The sequence below is a fragment of the Merops nubicus genome, unplaced genomic scaffold, assembly GCF_000691845.1.
Source record: "Merops nubicus isolate BGI_N331 unplaced genomic scaffold, ASM69184v1 scaffold8064, whole genome shotgun sequence".
In the NCBI taxonomy this organism is placed as follows: domain Eukaryota; kingdom Metazoa; phylum Chordata; class Aves; order Coraciiformes; family Meropidae; genus Merops; species Merops nubicus.
Window position 1 is genome coordinate 65,335 of NW_008604833.1, and position 24,298 is coordinate 89,632.

Genomic DNA, 24,298 nt, shown 5'->3' on the forward strand with positions numbered 1-24,298 from the left:
AAAACCAACAAATATTTATGTACTGTTCATCAATTTTAGAGTAAATTTCTCCATTTTGGTGCTATGTTGCCTGTATAGCTTGAAATAATAAATAAGTTATAACTTATGTGTGATAATTTAATTTAATGACTGTGACTTGTGTCTGTGAAATACAGTTGCATTTTAACCCTTCTTTTTTATGCATGTTGTGTGGCTTTGTGTTTATATTTAATGTGTCCTATAAGGAATGCTAATCTTTAAAGTCTTTAAAAAGAAAAAAAAAAATAACAGGGGGGGAGGGGATGGGAACTAACTACTTAGTGACATCGCTTCTATGGGGGAAGCTCTTGAACAGAAAAAAAATACACAAACATTGTTACTCATAAAAACAGCAATTGATGATGTTGAACGACTGGAATAGGTAGTGGGCACATGATCTTTTATAATAAAGCTTAAAGATACTAGCTGTTGAAGTTTTTTCTGGAGCTATAATTCTGTCCCAGTCATGCTCCCACTTAGTGACAAAAGACAGAAAACTGAGGATCGTAACATAATGCTCAACTCTTAATCTCAAAGACAATTTTCTTACACTTCTAGAACACTTTTGCATGAGGAGATTTGCAGAACTTTCAGATCCTCCATTTAGAAAAAGGACAAGTAAGAGGGGAACATAGGCAAAATAAAATTTAAAAAAAAGTCATAAACCCCCTAGTAAATCGTGAAGGAGAAAAAGATCTGTTTGTCCTTAATACCATTCCTAAATCACAGAACAATATAAGTTGTGGTTTGGAAGGGACCTCTAAAGGTTACCTAGTCCAACCTCCCTGCAGTGAGCAGGGACATCTTCAACAAGATCAGGTTGCTCAGAGCCCTGGCCAACCTGACCTTGAATGTTTACAGGGGTGGGGATCTGCCACCTCTTTTGGCAACCTATTCCAGTGTTTCGCTACCCTCAATGTAAAAAATTTCTTCCCTATATGTAGTCTAAAATACATACGGCTATTTAATGAGAATGAAAGGAATGCGAAGCTACTGATGTATTTATTTCTTTTTTGTAGAGTTAGAACTTTCAAAAAAGCTAAAGGGTTCTGGGTGGTCAGATCCTTGTGAAAATCATTCTGAGCTGCCTGTGTATGTGTCGTGGTTTTGGAAACCCCAGTCACAACTCATGAATTCAAAGTGGCTTTGAGATTCAGATTTGAAAGGTATTAAACATATATTGAAGTATCAGCATTTCCTAACATTTAAGAGGATTAATACACGAATATTTTGGTTATTTGGCATGGGTTAGAACAAAATGTTTTGTAGTTCTGTTATGGAAGTTCCTAATCAGTCCTTCCTTTTGAAGACCAGCAGCTGTGTGAGGCTGGTGACTCCTCTAAGGTAGATTGCTCTATTGACCAGTGTATGTTCTAGCAGGCATCTATCTATGGCCCTTTCAGTTCAGTGAGAGCAGGATCAGGCACTGGGGTTTCCTGCCCAATCAGTCCTTCAGAGACTGGCATGCGTGCTCATGTTTATGCTCATGATTATAACGTTGGAAAGATTGGCCTGTAAGTAGATTAAAAATATACAGAAGTGTGGCTTAAGTTGAAAACTGGAATTCAGTGTGCAAAGGTAGGTAAAAAGTTGCATTTCTTATTATCTAAAGTATACTCATGAACATGTTTTCGTGCCAAATAAATATTTAAAATAATTTGTGTTATTTTTCCTCATTCTTTAGCTGTTGTTTTGGTAAGTGCCATAGAAAGAGTTACATTTTTGTATGCTTCTAAAAGTATTTGAAAAATTTCTGTCAATATTGCATCATTCAAGTATGTACTACAGTGTATTTCTGGTTTTATTTAAAGTTTAAATACAAAACTATTTTTTAATCAAATGAAAAAAGTGAAATGATACTTGTAGAGGAGACAGACACACAGAGCTCATGTATTTCTTCTTCCTTTAATTTCTGAGCTACTGTGTTAGTGCTGCTAACATGATTAAAAATGATAAATCAGAAATTGCAGTTGCTGGGAGAAGTGATTATTTTGCTCATATTTAGGATTCTCAAACTCAGTTAAAACTACTTGGTCTACTATTGTAGGACTGTATTATCTCTTGTTACTTTTTTAACTGTTCATTGAAAGGACCCTACCTTAAGTTAAAAAAAGAAGAACCCATAAAATCAAGTTTTAAAGTGTGAAAGTAACATAAACAAATGTTTTTCTTGTGTGCGACTCCTTTGATTATGCAAATATAGCTTCCACACCAGAGATCCTCCATAATGTTAAAAATGTGGACCCACTTCTATTGTGAAGACCTATGAATAACAAAAAAAACAAAAAAACAAAAAAAAAACAAAAAACCAAACCAAACAAACAAAAAAACCCAACCAAAAATCAAACACTGTGTTTCTTTTTTTTTCACACTGGATTTCCCTGAGGGCACCTGCCTCTCTTTCTGCTGCTCTTCTTTCTTAATGCTTGTGCGTTACTCACAGTTTATCTTCAGTGCTGCTGCCCTCATGTAATTGCTTAAATGTGTTACTAGTGTTACATGACTGTGGAATAAAGATGAGACTTGCTGAGGTCTGGCCAAGTCTGCGCTGGTGTAATGGTAAAAGTGCTTGTACCAAATACTTTCTAGGAGTATGTATCGAAGGCAAAGAGCAGGATTACTGCTCAGTCTTGTAAACGTGCCACAAATTTATACTTGTAGACTAAGATTTTCAGAAAGACCTAGTGAGGGCCTAGCTCTGTTCCTGTTGCTAATGATTTCAGAAGGGAAGGTAAGGCAGAATTGTCTGTTGGGGTTTCTTGTGGGATTTATTATTATTATTATGATCATTATTATTATTATTTATTACTGCTCTTTTATATAATCATTCAACTGAAAGATGATAAAAGCTAGGTACATGTGCTGGATATGCTGTTGTAGGAATGCTGGCTGAGCAACGTAGTTTCTGTTCTCTCCCTCCCAGTGCTTAATAAGCTCATCATATGTTAATTATTTTAATATATGCTGTCACTAATTACAGTGATAATGTTGTTTTTTGAATGAGGGCTGATGGTGAAGTTCTTAGCAGAGGTACACGCAGACCATTCAAGTGACACTTAAGACCTGGACATGAGGTATCAGAGCCTGCTAAACGGCTGCTGAAATGGGGCAGAAATACCTGTTGTTTTTCTCATTCTCAAGTGGTAACCAGATGCAACAGATTAAAATCAAGAGCAAGTAAGGCAGGAAGAATAACTATACATTCAATTTTTACTGTAAGCGACAGATGAAATGGATCCTATAAGGGAAACGTTAAATGAGATACCAAATGTGACATGTTATTACTGTTGAAGGAAAATATATTAATCATCAACTTGTGAAATTGTGACTATTAGTTTTAAAATTAAAAAAAAAAAAATCTAGCAAACCTTAAGAGAATCTGAAAATATCTTCAGTTAGCCCAAGGTTTGGTTTTGCATCTCACCGATGCTGTCATGTAGCAGTGTTAGCATGACTGCTGCTGGAAGATTATTCTCTTAGGTTAATGTTGTGTCTAACAGTTCTTCCAGGGAAGCTGAAGCCTGAAAGAAAATATCTCAGGGACGGGTCATGACAACTGAGTCTGAATTTGGGCTTTGACTCAACTATTCATGTTTTGAGTCCAATAAAGTAAGATATTCATTTTCTGTGAGGAACTTCCCTCTTTCTAGCCTCTCTTGTATTGTTGCCACTGTTCTCCTCATCTTGTTTTATTTTCCTCTGCTTTGCCACACGTTTTATCGACATCCACACCAGCATCTCCATAATCTGTGAAATGGCTTTGCCATGTCAGGGAATACAACATAATTCTTCTCTAATGCCTGGGATTATACTCTTACAGGAAATGGGAAGATGGTAGTCTGCTCCCTGTATGCCATGTTCAGTTATTCTTGTCCAAAATTTGAATCGAATTTGTTTCCTTGTTATGAAACTTTGACGTGAGTATTTTTTGAGCCCAGATTTCCCTTTCTGAATTATGTGAGTAGTATTTTTTAGGCTTTACAGTGAATTTTTATGAAAGGCTTTTGTTTTATTTATGAGTTCTCAATGCTGCTGAAGCTTGAGATTTTTACCTGGCATCAGGAATTTTCACTCTTTTAAAGCAGCAAAGTCACCTCCAAACAAGTCAGACAACACTTTTCTTGTGAAAGAAAAAGGACAGAACTTTGTCTAGAGACAAAATTCTGTCCCTTGTAAGTTGTAAATGAATTTCTTCCATAACACAGTAATAAAGCTTTACAATATTTGAAAACAAAACAAAACAAACAAACAAAACCAGAAAAAGTAGGAAGAGTAGTCATATCATATGTAAAGTATGATCAGTCATTTACAGAAAAAAGTTCCTAAAAGTTTCTTTTTCTTTCATGGGGACACCTGAAGTAGCATCTGTGAAATACAATTCTTTGGGCACTGGTTTATCTGAGCATGCCCTTGAAGAGGACTTGGGTATAACTGAATATCCACCAGGATCTAGAGGTAAAGGGAACGTAAAAGCCAAATCCTACAGTTGCTAAAATAATATTGCAGCTGTTTTGGCAAATCTGTTCTTGTGTAGCTAAAGGCTTGTTTGAAGATGTAATTGTGCTGTGTGTATTACGTAGGTAATACAAAGAGGAAGATGCTGACTGGGCAAGCTTACAGTCTCATACTGAGGCGTGTGTGGACAGGGGGGGAGTACATGGCACAGTGACGCCTGGCTGAGTGTCACAGTAGGTGGGGAGCTGAACATGTTATCAGCCTGTTTTTCAGATGCTTTGTAGTTGGTATCAAAAAGAATGACAGGCTTCAGACAGTGATGGGGAGAATGGTGGCATTCATAATGATGAGGAGGGACTTGAGGGGACTTTCAAAGAAAGACCTGGTCATCGGTTTTATTTGTGCTGAGTTTGGGTAGTGCTTTAAGATGTCAGGTAGGCCAAATTAAAAGACTTATTCACTGGTCTAACTAGACTGAACAAATGAAATTCTGTGGAATTTCAGGAGTTCTGGTTTTGATTTTTCCACAGCTGCAAGGAGTATGCTGTTCATCTGCCATACAGACAGACTGCTGTTTTGTTGGAGATCTCCCTCATTAAGGTTACTGCCAGCTGCATAGGACAAAAAAATTCAGACCATGCAATGGCAACTTTAAATATTCACTAAAGTTCCTCTGTAGCATCATGAGTGGAGTTTGACTTCTGTAGATATGAAACCAGTTTACCTTTAAAATCTGTCCTGATGGTTCTGACTTGAACAAAATGGAAAGGTTTGCTTGGGTTGTGTTTGTTTCACTCAGGGCGTGTTTATCTTTAAGAGGGTACATTAACACTTTCCTAGTAGATGCCATATATATCCTCTCATAGCAGTTTTTACCTTCCTGTTATCCACATGTCTTCAATCCTCTTTATTCCCTCTTTATTCCTACTTTTTCTCTGTATGTATATATGTGTAGCTTCTCATTTATGTCTACCTATTAAATAGGTATGCTCCAGCATGCTTAGAAGATAATTATTCAGAAGTTTTTTATCTTTCAGATGAAAGCTGAAGCAAAGTTACCTTAAAAAGAATCTGACAAAGGCCCCCTTTTTATGGACCACAGAGTACTCGATCCTGTCAGAAAAGGCATGACTATGGACAGTTGACAGGTTAGGTGACCTCGAAAGAGTCTGTTGTGGCTGACTGTTCTCAGCTGCCACACGCAGGCTGTTAAGGCTGTACTACAGCCCACTCCCGGTCTCCTACACCCACGCTGGCATTGGTTTGGAGAGCACTGGCATTCATATCTATGATACATGCTTGGAAACCAATATACTGATGGTGGAAACTTGGTGTGTGCCTGTTTCTCACCCTGCCATGCAGCCAAAATATGTAGCCAGACCAAAAAAAAAAAAAGGTAGAATTGCTTCTTGGTCTGACTTTAGAGAAAATTATTTCTGCCTTCTTTTGTTGGTGGAAGAAGTGATGTTAAGAAATTCCAATCTTGGATGATGATATTGACTGCAGGTGATACTTGGAGCAGGTTTTTGTTTTGATTTCTGTTCCACTGAGAGCAGTAGGTAATGGCAGTCACTTTGTGAGAGGGGCATCCTTCCTGAGCTGCTGCATTGACAAGAAGAGCTTCTGAAAGGCAAATTTACCATTGTGAAAAATTATGAGAAAACTGACCTTTAACACAAGTTTTCTTTATAAAAATTGTCACTTACACTACTTCTTCTTAATTACAATAATTGCACTGAAATTGGGGAGAAAAAATGGTCTTCCAATTGAAGATTTTGAAGTAATGGTGTAAATAAGTTTAGCTCGCAATAGTACTTTTACATGAAAATTGTCTGAATATGAAAGAACCGTTCTCAAAAGTACTGTAATTCTGATGAGAACTGATTTATGTATAAAAATACTTTCAGATTGTACTTTCTGGATGAAGTTTAGCTCAATGTTAACCACAAAACCATGATTGTTATCTGCAGAATCTATCTATAAATAATTTGAGCATTAAGCTTTGCAATTGAAGAACTAGGGTCTTTTGGGGATATCCAGTCAGAGAGGAAGGAGGATGGGTCTCTTCCTGTGTTAAAGCAGCTCTGAGACTCTCGAGCCTTCCCATGTGTCTACTCATAAAAACATCCCTGCAAGTCAGGCAGTATTGTTATTTATGTTGGATGGAGAAGGATTTGGGGATGATACTTAATTTCAGAGGCTGCAACGAATTTTCTCAATAAGTTAGGGTGATGGAAGATGGTTGCGCGGTCATGGGCCACACAGGCTTAGTGAGGAATGACAAAGGACTTCAGGCAGCTCTGACAAATTCATGGAGGATTCGGACTTGAAGAGCTAATCCAAATTTGTATTTTTATAGGTGGTAGTAGTTGCAACAGATAAAAATAGTGGGTTGTTGTAGTTGTGGGGTTTTAGGTTTGTTTCTTTTTTTCTTTTTCCCTGGCATTTGTTTGGAGGTTTCTTCAGGCAGATGTCATCAGTAGTTCCTCAGCTTGAGGGAAAGGGACCTGTTGGAACTCACTGGGCTTAGCTGGCTGTGCAGTTGGTCATTAGAAATAGAGTCTTGCTTGATTTAAAAAAACCAAAAAGTTACTGCACTTAGAGATACAGCCACATTGTGTGGTAGGAATGTCATCTAAGCAGTGTTTAGTTCAGAGCGTAGTGTTGCAGCTGTAGGGGGAATATGGTTCACACTTGTATGAGGGATGTGTGTTTATTAATAATTTACATCAAAGATCTCATGATGTTTGCAGTATGATTGTAAATATTACTGCAGAAAGTAGGTTTCATTCAGTCTTATCTTCCAAATGTCATCTAGAACTCTGCAAAGTGAGAAGGCCACAAAGAACTTGAACAAAGAAGAATAATACTGGGTATATGCTTTTTGTCATGGTATATTTTAATTCTACTGCTTCAGTTGATACACAGCATACAGTCTTGAATGCCTCCTTGTAAAAAACATGCAGACAGTTGGAGTGTTCAGAGGACAGCAACATGAGTGGTAAGATACTTAGGTAAAGTGACAAATGAGGAAATGCTGGGGTGGCTGTGTTTTTCAAGACCAAGTCTGTAGAAGAATGGACAGAATGAGGTATTCTTCCAACACATAATGATTATAAAGAGGTGAGTGTTTCTGAATCTGCTAAGGGTAGAATGAGAAGTAACCATGTTATTTAACAGAGAGAGAGAGAGACTGTCATTAAATCCTAAGATATTTTTCCTAACTATAAGTGTAGTTATATGGGGTTATCAGTGGAAAAACACATGCAAGAGAGGCTGTAGCCTCATTGAGGATAAGACTGACAAACTACTGTTGGGAACGATCCAGGTATAGGTGATGCAAACTCTGATCAGTATGAGGGATCGGATGAAGTCTTTGAGTCCTTAGCCTAGACTTCACTCAATTCCGTTACTATAGCTGCAGAAGCACATTTAGAAAAGTGGCAAAACAGACTTAGACTGGAGCTGCAAGGAGGACTCAATCAAATCAAGACACTTCTGAACACCAGAGCAATGTGATACAGTGCTGAACTTTTGAAATTAAGTTATATGAAAAAAGCTCAATGAAAATATCTTTGGTGTGACTTAGGTAGTTAACATAGGTGTAACTTAGCTATAACAGCAAATCATGCACATTCTTCTTGGAGTTCAATCCACTCTTGCTCAGGAGTGATGCACTGTTTGGTCTTTTGTAACCATGGTCCTTTCTGAGTGGCTCAGCTAATGGCGCAAGCATTTGTGCTTGTTTTAGTGAGGAATTACTGGCTGAAGCAAAGAATTCAGTAGGACATAGTAACAGAGTCTGTGTTGCTTCTTGGTAGTAGTCTGTAGTTAAAGGATAGTAAAACTTTTTGAATACTTCTAGATGAAAAAAATGCCTATTTCATGCTTATGTTTCACAAGGACCCCTGGGGAGATGCAGCTAACAGGGAGGAGGCAGGCACGAGAGGAGCTAGTTGTAATATGACAGATGAAAACTTGAAGTAACTCTCAACTAAATAATGTTCAAAGTAATATTTTAATAGTGTCTTGTACAGTAGTGGTCCCAGTCTACTCTACAAGAAGAGCCCAAACAGATGCTGGGGGCAGAGGTCATCAAAATGCAGCTTGTCAAACAAGTCAAGCAACTACTGTGTTTAACCCTGTAGGTTTGTAATTATTCTGATCCATGAATATAAATTTATTGGGATTTTTCTGAACTCATCTTTCTGCCCAGTCACAGAAGTGCCTGACAAAAACCAAACCAAACAACCTTTCTTCTGTTCCCACAGCTTTTATTGCTGAACAAAACATCAGTTGGTCTGGAATATCCCTTTGGTCAGCTGGGGCCAGCTGTCCCAGCTGTGTCCCATCCAAACGTCTTTTGCACCCCCAGAGTGCTCACTGGCAAGGCAGTGTGAGAAGCAGAAAAGGCCTTGGCACTGTGTGAGCACTGCTCCAAAATAACAAAAATACCATGTTTTACCAATGTTGTTTTAGTCAATCCAACGTAGAATCATAGAATCCTTTAGGTTGGAAGAGACCGTTAAGATCATCAAGTCCAACCATTAAGCCATTAGGGCTCTAAAGTCCTCTGCTAAAACAGATCAGAATCTGCCAGGGTTGGAAGGGACCACAAGGATCACCCAGTTCCAACCCCTCTGCCATGAGCAGGGACGCCTCCCACTAGATCAGGCTGTCTAGAGCCTCATCTTGCAGTCTACTAGCTACTGTGAAGAAAACTAATTACAGTACAGCTTTTAGTAATTTATATTTTATAAAGTCTGTGTGTATCCAAGATGAATACAAAGAGAAACTGGTCTATGCTTTCCATATCCAGAAGTCCACTGGACTACCAGCTAAGCTACACAGAACACTCCCATGAAAGAAAAGGTTAAGAAAATTTAGAACAAAATCCACCAAATAATCCTGGATCTCCAACTTTTCAATTAAATAATAACAATAGCAAAAGAATCAAAAAGCTTTCAGTGGAATTCTGCATCTCAGCTGCAGAAAGAGCCTTAATTTGGTAGGAACTGGTGATGGCATGCCTGTCTGAGAGTCTGCCTGTGCCACAGAAAACACCAGGAGTTCTGTCAGGCTGATCCTCACAGAACTTTATTACTAGGAAAGAAAAGCCCAAACAGATGAATCTTAGTTACTAGCATTATGGAATGACTTTGAACAATAGTAATCAAGTCCAGCTTTTTAATGTATTTTTATATTTTTAAAAGAAACTGACATATGGAAAATGTTACTTTAGCCAATGTTGAGACAAGTGCTAGAATTTCTGTGTAAAATGGTTACAGGATGGTTTTTCCAGCCTGCATTTTTTAAATAAATGTTCATATTTCTTTTGAGATTAGAAGGTTTTTTCCTACACTTGCAATCTGCAAAAAATATATGGAAAATGTACTCTCCATAAGCCTCCAGTAGTATGGAATGTTTTACAAGGGAAGACACGTTGTAGATGGATTGGGCCATAAGTATTTCGTTCTTCTTGACCATGTTCAAGTTTGAACAGGAGGAGGTCGTGCAGGAGAGTTAAGCTGGGAAGATCACTACCAGAGCATCTCACAGAACAGAGTGGGTACCAAGCAGTGAGAGGACCATATTCCACAAACAGTGCATCATAATGTGTGAGGAGCTCCAAGAAGTGCAGGCTTGTGGAGGGAAAAATTTGTCAGAAATGTGCTGTAGGCTAGATTCAGTAGAAGGACACAAGTGGCTTCCACAGCACAGAACAAGGCCTCGCTCCTGTGCAAGTGAGAATCTAACACTTCTTACTGATGTTACAAAGCTGAAAGGAAGCTCGTCAGGCAGATGTCTTAGGTCAATGTGTGCAATATACAGCTCTCTAAGGAAAACACTGATGGTGGGGATAAAGGTCAATGCAAGGTGCTTCCCTGTAAGCTGTACTTAGGTTACTTTAGCCACATGGAAGTCCCACTTGGGTATTTTCTGTGGAACATGTATTTTTCATTCAAAGAACTGAGCAGGAGCTATGGACTGTCCTTCCAGAAAAGTTATAAGAGGCATCCCTCACTTCATATTGATTAAAGCTTTTGATTCAGTATTTGAGAGACTTGGTTTCCATGCTTAGGTATTCATTCTCTGTGCTGGAGGACACTCAACCCTAACCTGCTTGTCAGGAGATTCCAGTGTGAAGCTGTGTTAGACAGGAGTAGTTTTCATTTCTGCTGCTGAAGGTGGGTCACTATCCTGTAAAGAACACAACTGAGCCTGCCTGCATCTAATGCCAAATTGTTCTGGGAGGAAACAATCCCTTTAAGAACTATTTTTATTTATTATCTAAGGAATGAAGCTAGAATATGTCCAGTTTCAGGAGAATACTATACCTACAGCGTAATAATGTCCCTTCTTGAACATTCCATTGGTGATCTTGGACCTTCTACATCCAGGGTGAGTGCATTAGCTTTTTTTCATGTGTTAAAGAAAAAATTAGGAGTATTCCTCTTTCTTTAGTTGCAGAGCGAAGTGTTTTTTCAGTGTAAGAACTATTCAACAGAAGGTCTGGATACATGGAAACACAGGATCAGATCTGTAACTTGATGAATGTGTGAAAGGTAGCAAGTTTATGTACAAAAATACTGTCTCCGTATTTCTGGAAAACTTGCACTTTGTAAGGATTTAACGTGTTTAAGATTTTTCAATATAATGCCAACCTGTTGAAGAGGTGTTTTTAAGTTGTTAAAGATGACATTAAATTAACACAGAATGAAAAAACTTCCTGGAAAAAAAGTTCTTTAATTTTGGTATTTTCTTGGTGTGAGTTGGCAATGTTCTCTAACTTACTATCTTTAACAGGGAAAAAAAAAAATCAAATAACTTATCCAAAGTTGCATTCCTGGAAAGCTAAATTACATTCCTTATAATTAAATGATTAAAAAAACCCCTTGAAAATAATTTATACTTACAGCTTTTAAGTATCTTTAATTTGTGTTTCTGCATTTAACATTAAGCTACCAACAGGTTTCAGCTAGCTTGAATCATCAAAGCTAAACAGAATTTGAATGAAAAAAATTGAAGTAACATTTGACTAGCCATAAAGCCCCTGTTATTCTTAACATCTGAACTGGTATTTTTCTTTCTGAACTCCCTCAGCTTTCCAGCTAATATGATTGAAAACAAATGTGGATTCTCTTAATTCCTGTATAACTGTACTCTAATTCCAAAATTCAGTAGAACATCTTTATTAAAGAGAACTGCAGATAATCTCTTTATACAGACACTGCTCTGTGACTACTAAAAATATTTTATAATAGGCTAACTTAACACAAAAATCTTCAACCTCTTTCTTTAGAAGAAAGAATAGTAAAAATTATAAAGGTTAAATTAGATCTTTTAAATATACAAGAGATGTAACTCAGTTCTGATTTTGAACCAATGAAGATGTAAAAAAACCCAAAAAACAAAAACAAACCACAAAAACAAAACAACAAAAACCAACCAACCAAAAAACCCCACAACCAAATAATAATAAAAAAAAAATCAATTCCAGATCCAGTTCTAACCTGTGCAGGAGTAAACATGCGAATTTGTATCTAGTGGGTGGAGGTATCACTGGAAGATCTTTGGAAGACTGAGGTGCTGGATGAGAGATTTCTTTGCACATTCTGTTAATATTAGCAGCCATTAGCCCTGTACAGTAAATCTCATTTTTGTTGAAGATGCCTGCACAAGCTGTATAAACAAATATATATATGCTGAAAAGTGTTGTCTTGATGTCGAGGGCAATGAGAAATTAACGACTGAGGTGATTCTGTGTTGTGAGATTACTCTGTGCTGTGGTATCCTCACCTCTTGAAGTGGAGGCTCCTTAGGACACCATCTTTGGTTGGAGTTCTCAGTCTGGAATGGCTTCCCTAGAAAGACTCCGACTGATGATTTATGCAGTCTAATTTTTGCTTCGCAGGCAAAAGGCATTGAGGAAGGAGGAGATGTGGTGTTTTCCTAAAACATCATAGAAAGACTTTGAGAAATTCTGTGCTACACTTCACTTACATACTAATGAAAAAGAAAACAGAAGCGTTTTCAGAGTTTAGGGATCCTTTATGTCTATATTTTATGACTGAAATTCCTGGAAAACAAACCAACCAACCAAACTTTAAGGGAGAGTAGAATTAATTATCAAGATAATACCAGCATTTAAGTTTTCATTCATCCATATTTTCTTACCTGCTTTGATAACTAAATCTTCTGAATTCAGAGCTGAGTTTCCTGAAAGGCTTTTCTAATTACGTGATTGGCAAAGTTTTAAGTTTTCTGACCTACATTATTCATAGATAAAAATTTCAGGTAACTTTTGTTATTTTCCTTTCTTAAAGCAGTTTCTAAATGAATGAAAAGTTCTAAAACTACATGAACAGTATTTTAAAATGATAATTTGAAAGCTTTTGCTGAAAGGAAGCTTATTTAATTTAGAAACAACCATTCTGATTTATCAGAATTGTACAGCAGACATTTAAAGGGCAAGCTGTGGCCAAATCAGTACTTTTATGCAACTATAACTGCATTTGCAAAAAAAGTTAAGAGGAATATGCTATGCATTGTATTGTGTGAGAAATTAAATTTGTTGCTTTATCCTGCAAAGATTTAATTTTAAACACATTTCCAGTTTCACTTAAACCTTTAAGATGACACATAGAAATTTTTAAGGACATAGAGGAATCCCTGTGGTATTGAAAACAAGTGAGTCACCTGAGATTTTGTTTAACACAGTTTTGTTGTTATTGTGAAAAAAAAATGTTTCTTACCTAGCAAGATGATTTATTATATTTGCTTATTCTATATTTTAAAAACTTTTCTCCACCTGTTCTCTGGTAAATACCTGCCAGGTTTTGTACTGAAAGTTGTATGATCTAAATTTCATTTCCTGAAAATTGAAGATAAATGTATTTAAAACTGCTTACTTAAGTTAGCATGTAATGCTAGTGACATAGATGATGATGTAACATAAAGAAAAAAAGAAATATCTTACATACTTTTTGAAGAAAGCCTATATTTGAATGTGTTTTTCACATCCACTTAGAAATTAAATTTTTATTCAAATAATTCTGTCTCTGATTGTGTAGGAAACATTTGTCCAAGTATAAAATAAGGTACAGAGGAAACCCTAAGACAAATTTAAGTATGTTCTTTTTCCAGACAGGAAAGGAATTCTCTCATTGATCAAAATTTTTTGATAGGATGATATAAAATATGAAGATTATTTAAAAATAAAAAAAAAAGGAAAAAAGAATTACTTCAATGCTTACACTGATAATGCATATAGTTCAAGATAAGTTGGGCCAGTAGCCACCTAATTTGGAAGTGCTTGAGAATTTCCTAGTTTGAATGGAAGTTCCCCAGGATGTACACTTCTCCTCTACAGGTGAATAGCATAGCCCTGGTTTGAAGATTTAAATCAAGCCTAACTAAAGTGTCACAAAAGTGCAGCAGTGTAGTAGAAGAACAGCCCGTTTTTCCAGAAGAGATGGGTCTGCCAGATGTGCCCTAATCATGGCTAGTGTGTACTGACAGGGTGGGTTTGACAAAATACATCTGCAGCCCTGTTGGTTTTACATTGCATGGGGGGGATATCCTGGAGCTGATCGTGTATATTGTAGCCACTTTCTGGAGGAGAGAGAATGCTGGAGCTGTGGGGCAAGGCCATGCCTTCAGGGACTCCACCATAACCTATAGTGACTACTTTATGTCTCTTCTCCTGCCTCTGTCACATACAGCAGGATACCCAAAGCGCATGAAAGGAAGGTGCCAGAGCAAACATGACTTTGTAGCCGAAAGCTGGAAACTTGCCTACCCGTGATTTTGGTTTTTCTTTCTTTAATGCTTATGATAAGCATAATGCTTACAAGAAAATAACAATATGCTTACTGGAAACAGGATGCTAGAGCGTGTTCTTGTGAGATCATAATGTCAAGCCATCTCCTGTAAGGATACGGATGACTGAGCTCAGGTATTTAACAATGATGACATCAATGAATGAGTAAGACATGAGGTGTTTGGCATCAGATCCTTAATGCTCAGTAAGAGAGAGCTTACACAGAAAGTGCAGATGTGTTCAGTAGATGTTATGTCATAATACAGAAACTTACTCCTATAATCATGGAATCCATTTCAGGAGAGACCACACCTTCTGCTGGTTTTCTTATTATTTTGAGATTTTTAGTAAAGTAACAAAACACACTTCTCTTTTCAGTGTTCTGTTTCCTGTGGAAAAGGTTTGAAGTTCCGTGATGTGCACTGTATTAATAGCTTCCAGGCTAAAATGGAGGAAGGAAACTGCAGACATTTAAAAAAACCAAGGATGTACAAAACATGTCGAGCTGGAAGATGCCCTGCTTGGGAGGTCAGCAGATGGAATGAGGTATGTAAAATCTGCTATCATTATGTTCTGTATGAGATTGCTGTAAGACCAGATCATATTTATAAAACCCTCCATCAATGGGAGTAATTGTCAGGAAGCTTTTTTGTACGCACATCAAAATTAAATCTACAGTTTAGTAAGTAGTTCATTATATCTTCATTTTCTTTCTATTAAAAGGAAATATGTATGAAATCAAAGTATTTGGTAATCTGAACCTTGGACTTCATAGGTACTTAGGACTTTTCTCAACTTACCGTGTAAATCCAAAGCAACAGGAATCTTTTAAAGTTACTTCTTACCTTCAGTGATGAATTCAGTAGGATGACTGTAATTGCTGTCATAGTCTGAATCTTGAAGTGAAGCCAGGTTTGTGGGAGAAGGGCAAGAAAACGGTGTTGTGGACACAAATACTGGCCTTTTCCCTGGTTGGGTCTTGTAAAAGGTCTCTCACCGTGTGAAATTGTGTGTGACTGAGCACATGGCACTATTTTGCATTTCACTCACTCTTTCAAAATATAATTCTCCACACGGTTAGAAAAGTTACCACTCCCCACGATTTGGCCACGCTTGGCAGAACAAGTATCATAGCATCAACGTAGATACTGTATGATTAGACTTGAGTCTTTAGGTGGGCTTTGGCACCTAATTATGCCTCTCTCTGGGGACTGGTGGCTGTCTGTCTCAGCAAGCTGTAGTGTTGGAGTGAAACTTTGGACACAAAGGAGGAAAAGAGGTATGTGGTAGGAAGGATTTGGACTGTTTTAAGCTCCTTAGGATTCAAAATGCTCAGTACTATGTGCAAAAGAAAGAAGTATCCTCAAAATACCATGCCATTTGCACTGATTTTTTAAAAATTTTATTTTAATATTTTCATTATAAAACAACAGGCAAGACTGTCAGTCTCTAATAAAGGAATGATGTGAACTCAGAACTTAAAACTGTTTTATCTTGCAAAGATGTAAACTTTTGCTTTGCATACACTTACGGTGATTGTTCCTATTGTGAATTAAGGTAAGCGGAAAGATCAGTCTGTGTAATTTGGATGCACTTATTTTCTGTATTTCTTATGAATTTTGATTTTAATTATAGTTTTACATTTTCAACATAAATTTCTTCAGGTACGATACAACATTAGTATGGCAGAGGCTGTGACGTGTATTTTAAATAATACCCTAAGAACTTGTAATAGTGGCAACTGCTCCACCTTCTGGGAACTGTATCTTTTCATCCTGACATGGCTAATTCTGATCAATTTTAGTGTTCCGTATCCTGTGGAGTAGGAATTCAGCAAAGGGACATCTCCTGTCAGCTGAAGGGCCTGGGACAAGTGAGTGAAGCAATGTGTAATCCTGATACTCGGCCCACTGCCAAGAGGCATTGCTGGCTGCCTGCCTGCCTGCAGTACCACTGGCTGGCAGATGAATGGGAAGATGTAAGTAAGGCTTTCAAATTGTGTGAAATAACTGAGTGATGGCATAAGTTTTCTTTTTCCTTTTTTTTTTCTTCTTCTTTTCTTTCCCCCTCCACATTTGGATACATTTTTAGTAGTTGGTTATTATGTTGTAGAGTACCAAGGGACCAAATATGCCAAAGGCTTTGTTTACTCTTACACAGGATTTTCTTGTCTACTATTGTAGACAAAAGCTCTGGTGGAGCTCTGAGTGGGTCCCTATTGATAGATCTGTGCAATTTGAATATGCAGTTCTTTACATAGTATATAAAATGTTTAATAAGCATCATTATGGATTGTAATTTTAAAAAATCACTTTGTAAGAATAGAAATGCAAACAAAATGTCAGGTGGAAGTAAAAACCTCAGAGGTAAAACCTTTGCACAATATTTTTTTTTCCCAAGAAGATCTGTATGGAAGACTTACCAGAAAAGATAAGAAGCAAACTAAAACCCACCTTCTCCTACTAAATATGTATTTTCATATTTAAGAAAATATAATGATACTTTCAGGAGAGAGCTGTCCTTTTTAAAGATGTCGTGACTATTTTCTACATGCTAAAAATTTAATAGCTTCTGTATCTGTGTATGTAAACATACAAACATATATAAAGAGAGAGGGAGAGGGGAAAAAAAAGATAATTGTGTGTAATACCTGAAATAGTGTACAGAAGAGCCTATCTCTTACTGTAAAGTTAAACAAAACCCCTGGCTGTACAGTTGTGGCATCTTAATCTGTGCTGTTAAATTTCCTAGGGCAAACTACCTGAAACTTTGAGTGTGAAGATTCAAAACTCTCAGGGACACAGTGCTGTAGAAGTGACTGCTGTTAATATATAAATCATTTGTTGATGCTCTGAAAAACCTGGATTATAGTCAAACAGTTTGGGCATACGTATTCCTCTGTTAAGCTATACTGAGGGAAAGCTGACAATGCATGTTTCTTCCAGGTGTTCTTTTCTCACATAATGCTGTTAAAATCAGGAATTAGTGTAAGTGGCTCAGAATGGCCTTTTAGCACAAATAAAAACTTTCAGAGAATGAGGGTGAATTTTCCTTTCCCGTCAAAAATTTGTATATTCCAGATGGGTATTTGGAGCCCTCCACTAGAAATGCATTGATCTTCTAGCTAGTTCATAACTTCTTCCACATGGATATTGCTGACTGCTTGAAATTCCTGTGTTCAGTTCTCTTCTCTCACCAGATTCACACATAGCCCTGTACATCTAGTATTAAGAGTATTTCAAGTGTTTCTCCATCTGTGTTCCACTCTGGTGCAGGATGTCCTCCACTGGACTCACGATATTTTGTCCAGCTGTCTCAGCTCCGAGTGCTCACGTGTCATTTCCTCGCCTCACCAGTAACAGCATAGCAGAAAAATCTCCAAATCTAGCATTTCTCCAGCTTGCAGCTGGGAGGCTGGCTGATAGCAGCAAATGTGCATCCTACCAAATACGCATTTTCATACTAAAGAGAAGAACGTCCACAAGACTAATGTATAAATCATAATGAAAAGGATTCTCCTGCCTGTCCCCATTTCCACACAACTGGGTTATTTTCTCTGTGCCTAATATTCTGAGCTGCTCCATGCCATTAAAAGATCAGATATTTCTGTAAATTAAACCAGCCAATGGTATCCACAGTGTATCCCCTGATACAAGTTCCCAGCAAGGGTTTTACCAAGAGGACAGAGCCAGGTTCTGTGCTGTGTCACATGGCAGAAAGACAAAAGGCAGCAGGAGTAAAACTCAGACAGAGAGGTTAAAACTGGATGTTATGGAAAACTTTTTAACTAGAAGACAAAATTTTCAAGACCTGATGCTAAAATTAGAGGTTCCCCTGTTGTTTTACCATACAGCATCTTCTTTTTTTTGTACTCAAGTTGCCTTTTTGAGTTAATAATAATAACATTTGAACAATAGGCTTGATCTGTGTATCAGACCTTCAGGAGTCTTCTAGTTGTTGTTAGATCCAAATGAGTACTAAATTAAGTTCAGGACTGTCATAGGTGATGTTATTGGTTATTGCCTCTGTGGAGTCTGGAGCTGTGTGTATTTGAGCCTGCCTTCTTTATCACAGCAAGTTCAAACAGGTTAGTTTAAGCACCTGTAGCTGGGGACAGCCTGCTGATGTGTATTCCTTAGGCTGTACCTCCACTTTTTGCTAGCAGCAAGGGTCTTATCCTGTCCTGGCAGAACTGTGATGACTTTTAATCCAACCACCCTGCCACAGGCTAAACAGAAACGGCTGCCCAAAGCTGCCATTGACTTCATTAATAGGCAGAGTTTTTTTCTTTTATCAGTGTAATATCACATGCATGATATTCCACAGATTCTTTTTGGGTTTATTTTGCTTATTGATGTTGTATCTTGTACATAATATTCATGGGTTTCTTTGTTTTGTTTTCAAGACCAACTTATTCCTTTCGTATTCCACTGAAATCCTTTTTTCAGCTTGTTCCTTTCCATAGAGAAGAGCTGTTTCTCCCTTGGCTTGACATTTTAATTTTCATCTGTCTCACCCAACAGTTAGGGTGCCGTGTCATTGTACACTATTAGGTTTTTAGCTGATTGAAGGTACCTGAAATCTGAAAAAAAAAAAAGATTTTGATCCATTGTACTTCAGTCTAACACTGATAACAGATGTCATAGAAGTTGTTGCTCTCTGGGTTCTACTGATGTGTGGAAATTTGCAAATAACTTTGTACTGTAAGGGGCTAGGTTAAGTACAAAAACCTTGACTATTTTTCTCACTCTCAGTGCTCAGCATCATATAGAAAAAAGGAAGTTTACCGCAAGGTTAAGTGTGTGGATGAAACCCAGCTCCAAGTGGATGAAAGGTTCTGTGATCCTGACACAAAGCCTCCATCAACTAAAAACTGCTGGATACCTCCCTCTAAATATGTTGTGCTCACAAAAGAACTGTCACAGGTAAAGTAATACTGATTGCACATCTTTTGAATAACTTTACATTTAAGAATGTTATATTGCTGTAAAACATAGGTAATGTGTGCAGAGCAAAAAAAAAAAAAAAGTATTTTCATCTGAACATGGCTGTCTAAACTTTCTCCACGCTGAACCTTTCACTCAACCATGACTTACTGTAGTGGTAGTATAACAGTCTTCTGGTAGCCCGCTGGGACCTCAGAACACCAGGTAGAGGACAGCTGTCCCTACCACAGGGTTCCTTTGCTGGTTCCCAGGAAATTCTTGCAAGCTGATCTCACTGAAGTAAACAAAAATGTTTGTTGATTTCAATTAAGTGATAGATCAGTGCCTTCTTTCCTTGCACATCTGCACCACCTACGTGTGTCTGTGTGTACTGCAGCTGAGAGGGAACTGGTCTGTGAGGTCTGGGCAAAGGGCAGGATGGGACTTCCCATCTCCTTGTATGCATAAGTACTGTAGATCACTTCTGCACACGTGATGCATGCCACCTTGGGGCTGGTACATCAGTTATGGGCTTCTCCCAAGGTGTGGATCAGAGCTGATTTACCTGTAATTGCAGTGCTGTTGAAGGGTTGTTTCACAGAAATAATGCCTGTGCTTGGGGGTTTGATTTTAGTGCTCAGCCAGCTGTGGGTTTGGTTACCAGCAGAGGATCACGTATTGTGTTGGAATCCATTCTGTTAAAAATCAGCGTGCCCGTGGCCTTCGAACTGTAACGTACCAAGAGTGCCCAGTAGAGCCATCCCCGTACATTAACAGATGTAACGTTGAAGGATGTGCACATGCTGCTACCTGGAGAGTGGGGAGGTGGACCAAAGTGAGTACAGATGTGCAAGCTCGTTTTCAGAGCTCCCTCAAACATAAATGAATGCTAAGACTAATTTGCTTACATAATTATAGTATTTGCTGCCTTCTAAAGTGCCTCTTGATGACTATCCATGTCTAGTGCTCAGTGTCTTGTGGAGTGGGGGTAAAGGAGAGAACCGTGGAATGTATGACTGAAAATGGTTTATCCAGTGACTTGTGCCTGCCACATTTAAAACCAGATGCCAGAAAGATCTGCCGTGAGGAAGAATGTAAGTGACAGCTGTAGTTAATGTTTTCCCAGGGTGTCTGTATAAAAGCTATAAATATATTTGGAGCACAATTATGCAAAAGTAAGTCCTAAACCCAAGCTCTATTCATGAAATATTAATATATGATTCTATGATTCATTTTGAAGGTGAAATTTTTACCAACTGCAAAGATATCCAGATGAAAAAAAGGATTAGAAAGGATGGTGAATACCTACTTAACCTTAAGGGAAGGATGATAAAGGTACTTTTAATATTTATGAGCTTTCATGAGCACAGATTTTTATTGAAATAATACTTTTCTAATAAAGAATTTGCTAAAGGGTTGTATTTTCTTTTCCAGATTTATTGCTCAGGCATGCACTTAGAGAATCCCAAAGAATATCTGACATTGGTAAAAGGTGAAGCAGACAACTTTTCTGAAGTATATGGATTCAGGTACAAAAGTAGTTTTGTATCTTTATGAAATGCATTTATTCCTTCCAAAATAAAAGAATAAAATAATACTTACATTTTGTGAGAATAGATGCGTAGAATTCTTTTCCTTGATTTTATCTTTGGAATATCCCGGCACATGTACACACATGCAGAAATGTGGATATTTCCAGTCTGAAATTGTGCTAATTACACTAAATAATTATAAAAGATTTTCTGTCTTGACTTTACTAGAAATGGCTTCAATTCACATTAGTGTTTCAACTGAACTGAGATTAATAGCTGAGCTTGTTCAGTAATTGTTGTTGAGTAATTTTGGTGTGGCACAGTACAATGCAATTATTTTTCACTGTGAAGTTATGCAAAAATGTCAAAAAGAAAACAAAATATTTGCTTTTCTCTAGGCTGCAGAATCCATATGAATGCCCTTTCAATGGAAGCAGAAGGCAAGACTGTGCCTGTCGAAATGATTACCTTGCAGCCGGATTCACAGTTTTTAGCAAAATAAGACTTGATGTGGCTTCCATGCAAATTAAAAGTAAGCATTTTGGGAATTATAGCCAATTTGAGGGCTCTGTTAAATTGCACATGGTCATAGTTACCAAACGACCATTTTGATCCAGCCAGTTGTGCTATTTTTGGGGGAAAAAAAAAAAAAAAAAAAATCTTATTTAGTCTAGGAATTCAATGGGAATTTTGAAGCAAACAAAGAGAAGCCAGCACTATTTCCCTTGTTAGTGTGTCCCACATGCAAGTGGAATGAATCTTACAGATTCATATTTTATGTGTGAACTAGCTTCAGTTTGTAAGGTTTTATTCCCATTTTTCTACTTCGTTTTAATCCCTGGCATATTTTTCTGGGGAGAATCTTTCTGTGCTATGGGTAGGCATTTCTCAGGCCTTTCTCTTAGCCCACTCCTATTTCAGAAAGAAAACTGAACTTTTAGGTTGGCCTAATGTTGCATAGCCAATCTGGACTATTTAAAACGTAGTTTCTGAAAAAATTAAAGAGAGCACAAAAAAAACCCACTCAAAACAAACAAAAAAACATGTGAATGCCATTTTGCACTGTTTTCACCTGAACTTCTAATGCAGCAGTTTCAGTGCTGAGTAATTTTCTGTTTTCTAGCCACAGATTTTCTTTTTGCCCAGACTATACTTGGGAGAGCAGTTCCATTTGCTACAGCTGGAGATTGTTACAGTGCTGCCAGATGTCCACAGGTATTTAAGGTTTCTTATCCCCTTGAAATGTACACCTAAGAGTGGGGCAAAGAAAATCTTTGTGGCTGCTTTACAGCTGAAAGCTTCTAAATCGATCTCCTATTCTGTCTAGTGTGTGTACTATGTTAATAAATATTTTTTTCTTAATATTTTCTCCCCTGTTCCACCATCTGCCCCCTGCCTGCCACTTCTCCATCCCTCACAACCCCTGCCCCATTTCTCCCTCACACTGTTAACTCTACACTTTCCCCTTAGGGTCCATTAATGTATATCCAGGTTTCTATGTATTTCATGTATTGCTTTCCATTCCTTTGCACATCACGTATCCTTTGTTTCCCCTAATCCCTTCTTAATCTTTGTTTTCCTCCAGTGTCTTTCCTTTTCTATAATCCTCCTGAATTTTCTTATCTTTTCTTTGTTTCTCTCCTGATGCTTCATACTTTTGAAGGCTACTGGAGAAAAGCATTCATGTTTAGCAGTATAATTTAAAATTTATACATCCACTGGTGTATCTACATTAGTGTTTGAGTTTGGATAGGGTGGTGCTTTTTAAGTTTATCTCTGTATTGTCCCAATTTGCTGTTTGTTGATTCACATGACGGAGCACTCTTGAAAGACATGAACAGGATGCCTTCTGGATGAAATTAAATCAAACAACAAGCTTCAGAATAAGAATCTTAATACACTCTAACTACTAATGAGGATTCAGTCTATGGGACTAGATGAGAGTTAGTCCAAAGAAAAACCCTGACACTGGGCTCGCTGACCCAACATTTTCCCTCTGCATATCTGCTCCTACTGCAGTGTCCTTGCTAATGCAGATCTAGCCCTAGTCTGAACTAGTCAACCTAGGCTGCTTTTGGAGCTGATTTTAAAGGGAGTTGAGAACAAATAGCTCAGACTTGCATGGAAGTGAATCTCTGTGGTCCATCTAGCATAGGCTTGACCTAAACTCAAGACAGGCTGTGTGGGTGGATGCTTGCACAATTTAGGTCCAAATGAATTGCCTAAGTTAGGCAAACTTAACCCCTGACAAGAAAACAGTTGGAGTTCAACTATTTTCTTGTCAACATGTGCAGATTGTAAAGTGCTGTAATATTTTAAGCTTTGCTTCTCAACTCTGTATTTTAACTTTTTTTTATTTTTCAAATGTTAGGGGCAGTTCAGCATTAATTTGGCTGGTACAGGTCTGAGGCTATCCAGTACAGTTAAGTGGATTGCTCAGGGGAACTATGCAGTTGCTGACATACACAAATCCCATGTAAGTCAACGTTGTTTTCCTTTTCCTGCTCTTTTGGCTTTGATTATTATGCTTCCAGAGGTGCAAGTAATGACACTCTAGTGAAAACTATTTGCAAATCAAAAATAGTGTTCGAAGTCTCTCACCTAAGTCTTCTTCCAGAAGTAGTACAAAAACTATGTTTAACCACACCACCCAGAATCTAATCCAGATCAACACTGCCCACCTACCCTTCTCTTACTGATTTTATGAGTCTATTGACATATTGATTTGGTTTATGAAAAGTTCTGAAGATGGCTGATAATACTCTAAAAACTAAACCAAAACAAAATAAAACCAACAACAACAAAACAAACAAAACCACAACACTCCAAAACCCCATTTTATTCAAGATATCCTGCTACAGAGGATCCTTACAGATTGCTTGCCTCCAGCTTGATTTATGTGGGAAACCAAAAGACCAGTTGAACAAGAACAATAAGCATGCACAGTTTAAGACAGCATTGGATAGTAAGCCAGGAAAGAAGATATAGAGTGATACTGATAAAAGATCTCTGCTCATTTTGCTAATTCAGTGACCTCTCTTGATTTAGTGTTTGTAGGTACAATTTGACATAAGTCTGTTGTGTACAAACCTCAGGGAGCTTTTTGTACGACTGTGATGTCAATTGCTTTTCTTGACTGACTGTTGTCTTTGATTCTCAGGATGGTACTAAAATATATGGAAGATGTGGAGGATTTTGTGGAAAATGTATTCCTAACACAATTATTGGTCTCCAACTTCAAATACAGGGAGAACTCTGATGTGGTAAGAGCATCAAAGCAAGAACATCTGTCATTTAGGTGCAAATTGTAGGTGCTGTGTATATATATTTTAATTCTTTCATCTCTGTAACACTCATTACTGTAATGCTCACTAAGATTTCATGTTTTCTTCAGGGATATATTACCTGTTTGTGGGCTAGCAAGTGCATAAATCACAATCAGAAACCTTCAGGTTTTAATGGAGAAGCATTCATTCAATCTATGGTGTGCATTAGCAACTAAATTGCACTGAGGTTACTACCATGAGTAACACTCTAAATTGTAC

The 24,298-nt window shown here is 37.6% G+C and overlaps 1 protein-coding gene across 1 annotated transcript in view; it reads left to right on the forward strand.

Moving 5' to 3' along the window:
- The window catches only part of ADAMTS20 (ADAM metallopeptidase with thrombospondin type 1 motif, 20), a gene marked incomplete at its 5' end in the record, with an annotated part of 89,235 nt that extends 65,223 nt beyond the window's left edge, over positions 1-24,012 (forward strand). The window contains 11 exon segments of the mRNA XM_008939144.1: positions 14,675-14,842; positions 16,101-16,274; positions 19,051-19,221; positions 19,856-20,056; positions 20,186-20,315; positions 20,462-20,556; positions 20,656-20,750; positions 21,152-21,285; positions 21,877-21,968; positions 23,125-23,229; positions 23,914-24,012. Of these exon segments, the coding sequence (XP_008937392.1) occupies positions 14,675-14,842; positions 16,101-16,274; positions 19,051-19,221; positions 19,856-20,056; positions 20,186-20,315; positions 20,462-20,556; positions 20,656-20,750; positions 21,152-21,285; positions 21,877-21,968; positions 23,125-23,229; positions 23,914-24,012 (1,464 nt within the window).
- Between the last annotated feature and the right edge of the window lie 286 nt (positions 24,013-24,298).